General features: G+C 39.7%; 1 protein-coding gene across 1 annotated transcript in view; it reads right to left on the minus strand.

Moving 5' to 3' along the window:
- Nucleotides 1-694: 694 nt before the first annotated feature.
- mettl25 (methyltransferase like 25) overlaps nucleotides 695-4,693 on the minus strand; it is a gene marked incomplete at its 5' end in the record, with an annotated part of 10,882 nt that continues 6,883 nt past the window's right edge. Inside the window, 5 exon segments of the mRNA XM_014004166.1 lie at nucleotides 695-942; nucleotides 2,982-3,053; nucleotides 3,509-3,583; nucleotides 3,778-3,871; nucleotides 4,559-4,632. Coding sequence (XP_013859620.1) covers nucleotides 847-942; nucleotides 2,982-3,053; nucleotides 3,509-3,583; nucleotides 3,778-3,871; nucleotides 4,559-4,632 — 411 coding nt within the window.

Genomic DNA, 4,693 nt, shown 5'->3' on the forward strand with positions numbered 1-4,693 from the left:
TCATGGAAGAAGAACCCAGCTTAGCTGTTAGCTTTAGCATTAGCACCAACGCTATCATCCTATATATGTATTAGCTCAGCGCTACACATTCTCCTCTCGTCACTGAGGTCCTCCATCCACATGACAGAGAGGGGAACACAAAAATAACTCAGTCTGCAACTGAAAATATGGATGGAGGACCTCAGTTTAGCTTGTTTGTCGCGCTAGCGCCGAGCTAATACATATAAGGCAATATAGAGTGAGGGCTAGCGCGAAGGCTAACAGGCTAAGCTGAGGTTCTTCTTCCATGAAGCAGCTCTGTTGTCCTCCATCCATATTTTCAGTTCCAGGCTGAGTCATTTCTACCTTCTCCTCTCTGTCAACGCTCTCTGGTTTCATTTAAAAGAGTCGATCATCAGATATTGTCCAAGATTAACCTTCAGGGTGGATATAGCTCGCTAGCARCCTCACACTGAGGACCTATCCACATCATCATTTACCCAGAATGCTTTGCGTGTACATAAAATGGCTCAATCCGTGTTAAAATATATTTTTAAAAATTACAAATCTAAACTGCCTATAGTATTTTTACAGTCTTTATTTTACAGTTAAAATATATGTTTATCAAATAAAGTCTAATGTTACAACTAATCAGGGATCCCTTTAAGAACCATGTAAAGAAAAAAAAAGGAAATATGAAGCAAACCAGACGAGGCAGATTCTCCAGGTGTACTGTATGTTTTCAAAAACAATTAGAAAAATAATCCCAATATGATCGGTGCAAACTGTTAAAATGAACAGATAAGAACACATTACTCAATGAACCCTGCAGCGATGTGTTCTCACACAAAGAACTTCTTCAGCTCGTTATTCCCTTCGATTCTTGAGTCCGATGACAGCATAGCATCTTGGTGACAGCAGAGGGTCGAACAGCTGCACCAGTGCAGAGAACGCTACATCTTCCTGTTGCACATATAGAACAAATAAAAACATGCGATTCAGTACGTCATCTATCTAAGGTGGAATCATGTGCTTTATTGGTTGTTTACTTGTTCACAAACAACCCCACCTGACCCATCGTGCATTCAAACCTTCAGCACACTTATCTTCATATGGATCACATTACTGTACATCCATCATGCTCCTCCTCGAGAGTGAACCGCGCACTGCCGTGTTCCGTACCGGGACCCCGTCGAGGAGGTCCCTCCGACACACACAACCCCACAGAATCAGAACTTCAAAGCCCACAGATCTCAGAGCAGAGAGGAGTGTGTTGTGCTTGGCTGCAGGAAGCACGAGGCAATAAACTGCAGGCTGCTTTGAATTTAGCTGACACCTATATTAATGGCAGCGGTCCTGATTTCAGCTGACGTTTCTTTGTGTTCACTTTAATCATCGGGGATGCAAAACCCGAATTCCAATCAATGAGCTGTAAGAGCCAATCATGATGATGACTCCAGCTGAAACATAGTAATAAAAAAAAAACTCAGGCCATGAGTTACAACTGTTTTTGTAGTCACCATCAGCTATTTTGTTGCTTTGTCTATAATCTACAGATTGTGTTTCTGTGAGTGTTTATATTTGTTTCAGTTTTAATCCTTGAATAAAATCCAGTAAACATGCTTAGTAGTTTGGATTTTTAACTGTAAATTACTTTCAACTAGCTGCCTGACATATTTTTAGGTTTCTACATTGAAAAAGAAACAAAAGAAAAGCTTTGGGCAAATTTTTTTGGTCAGTCCTTTTTTAAATTCCCATCTATTCTAGCTTCTAAATGCTTTTGTTGGCTTCTTTATTTATCTTGCTGGCAAAACAGTTCAGACTGAAGTTCATGATAGAAGCTAACATGGATGCTTGTGACATTTGATGGATTCACTCTTGTAACATTACAAAATGTGCTGTTTTCAGAAAATTCTGCATTCTTATTTCTTTAAACACATTTCCTGATTACTGTCACAAATCATATTTTACATCCAATAAAAGCTGACTGTTCCATGAAACGCAAACCAAAACATATCTGCACAGTACCATGCTAATACATGTACATTTCACTTAACAGTTCTGCAGCATAAAGTACATTTTTGTAATCTAAACTTCCAACTTCTGAATACCATTTAAGCCAATATTATATCAAAACATTCATCTTTTGTTTAGTAATTTTTAGCTTTTAACAAAACTTTTGCTACTTTTAGCTTTTAACTAGCCGTTGTTATTTTTAAGCTTTTAACTAGCCTACACTATTTCCAGCTTTTAATGAACCTTTTACTACTTTTAACTTGTAACTAACCTTTTGCTACTTTTAACTTGTAACTAACCTTTTGCTACTTTTAACTTGTATCTAGCCTTTTGCTGCTTTAAGTTTGTAACTGTCTTTTGCTACTTTTAGCTTGTAACTAGTCTTATGCTACTCTTAGCTTGTAACTAGTCTTATGCTACTATTAGCTTGTAACTAGTCTATTGCTACTTTTAGCTTGTAACTAGCCTTTTGCTACTTTTAGCTTGTAACTAGCCTTTTGCTACTTTTAGCTTGTAACTAGCCTTTACTTTTAGCTTGTAACTAGTCTTATGCTACTCTTAGCTTGTAACTAGTCTTTTGCTACTATTAGCTTGTAACTAGTCTTATGCTACTATTAGCTTGCAACTAGTCTTTTGCTACTTTTAGCTTGTAACTAGTCTTTTGCTACTTTTAACTTATAACTAGTCTATTGCTACTTTTAGCTTGTAAATAGCCTTTTGCTACTTTTAGCTTGTAACTAGCCTTTTGTCTACTTTTGGCTAAATTAAAATAAAATCTAGCCACCTTTAAAATCTCCCTGATTTTAGCTAGTGTTCTGCTTCTTTTAGCCTAACAAACCAGTTTCAGATTCTGGAGCAAATTTCACTCAGGATTCAGGCTGGACTTTCATGTTAAAAAATAGATTTTTCTAGTTGCAGTAACACTTGAAACAAAGGCCTACCCAAAACAGTTTGCTGTATTTGAAAAAAATGTCAAGAGATTTCACCTGCTCTTTAAGGTAGCAGAGGCGATCGAGGAGAATCAGGCCTTCAATGCACGGAGCCAGGCTCACCTTCAGCTACAGACAGGATGACATGAAGAAAACTGTTCACTTTTATTTAAAGCAACTCGTCTTTAGTTAAAATCATCATGCATTTGGCACAAAGTCACTCATACTAAAAGCCCCTCATCGTATCCCACTAGCTTGTTTTGGACAATTCCATGAATTAAAAAAAAAAAAAGCATYCAGTGTTTTCTGCCAGTACAAAAATTTGTATTCTGGCTGACACCATAATTAGTGGCTACAGAAAATAACAGAGGCTGCTTTTCGTCCACCTCTGCACAATCACTCCCATGTAATTCCCCGCAGGGCTGTAATTTATTTATTTATTTTTTTTTAGGGGTAGGGGTAATTTGCAGGAATGAAAATATTTTACACTAAATCCAAACCGATTATTGTGGTGGAAATCCCTCCAAGTATAGGATGAAGATGAAACCAAAGAAACTGTGGTGTTTTCTAAGATAGCAACTCACCATGTTGAAGGCGTGCATCTCATCTATCCGGGCTCGGTACTGATCACTGTAGGCCTGGATCTCACTGTCCGAAAGCTGCGAGAGGAGAACGAGATGTGGAACGAGAGCAGGACTCGTGGCTTTTAAGAGTTGCGAGAAACGTATATCAGGCGATTGGCAAACATGGTGGTTAAAAAAGCAAAGAAGTAGGCAGACTGTATTTCTTTAACGTTTCCCACAGTTTGGTTCTGACAGGTGCTGTAAGATGAAAGCCATTTTCTCCGCCTGACCTTTGAGTCGTCCAGCTCCAGCCTGCGCAGGGCTCGACGGACGTAGTCCACGAAGGATTTCGCCTTGGAGTAAACATTCCCGACTCGCTTCTCGCTGCGGACCAAACACGTGTTATTGCTCAGCTTCGGCATGGCGGAATAAACAGCCTGTYGCTCCTTCCCTCCCATGCCGTGTCTCCGTTTTTGTTTTCTAAAACTTTCTAAAATGACTTAATGACCAACAGGTCCCAGCTGAGGAGAACTAACGGGGGGCTTTCGATGTGACGGACAGTCGTTAAGTCTAATGCTTTTCCTAAATTTGGACATTTCTTGCATGTTTTTGAAGGAAATGGCTCAAATTGTTTTGTTTGAACTCTGCTCTAATATGTTTAACGTTACATCTGCTTAATATCAGCCTATTAGCACTTTCTCTCATGTTGGCATCCAGTTCAAAGTGATCAAATCAGCATGTTCACATATTACCACTGCAGCTGTAAAAGTCCGAATGTTTAAACAGCCCACTGTCAACACGCTTAACTTAACCTCTGTTCCAAATGAGGACTAATCTCAACTCCCAGGTGGACGACTCATTAGGCGTGACCCGATGGTTCCCCAAAGCCTGGTCTACGTCTGAGTACACGTGGCTCCAGTTTGCAAGTTTTGGTTCATTTGGAATCCAAACAAACCAGAAACAAACCCCGCTTTTCGGTTCAGGACAACGCAAACACAACCACCCCAAATTTGGACTGCCATGAAAGCTTGACGCCTGCTGAAACCAAGAGGGAAACAAAACGTCTGAAACCTTTTATAGGAGCTGAAGTGGTCCCTCAGAAGGACGTGAAGCACGGCTCTGTAGAACAAAGACTCCATCTGGATCTGTACACACACACACACACACACACACACACACACACACACACACACACACACACACACA

The sequence above is a fragment of the Austrofundulus limnaeus genome, unplaced genomic scaffold (assembly GCF_001266775.1).
Source record: "Austrofundulus limnaeus strain Quisiro unplaced genomic scaffold, Austrofundulus_limnaeus-1.0 Scaffold22, whole genome shotgun sequence".
NCBI classification, from domain to species: domain Eukaryota; kingdom Metazoa; phylum Chordata; class Actinopteri; order Cyprinodontiformes; family Rivulidae; genus Austrofundulus; species Austrofundulus limnaeus.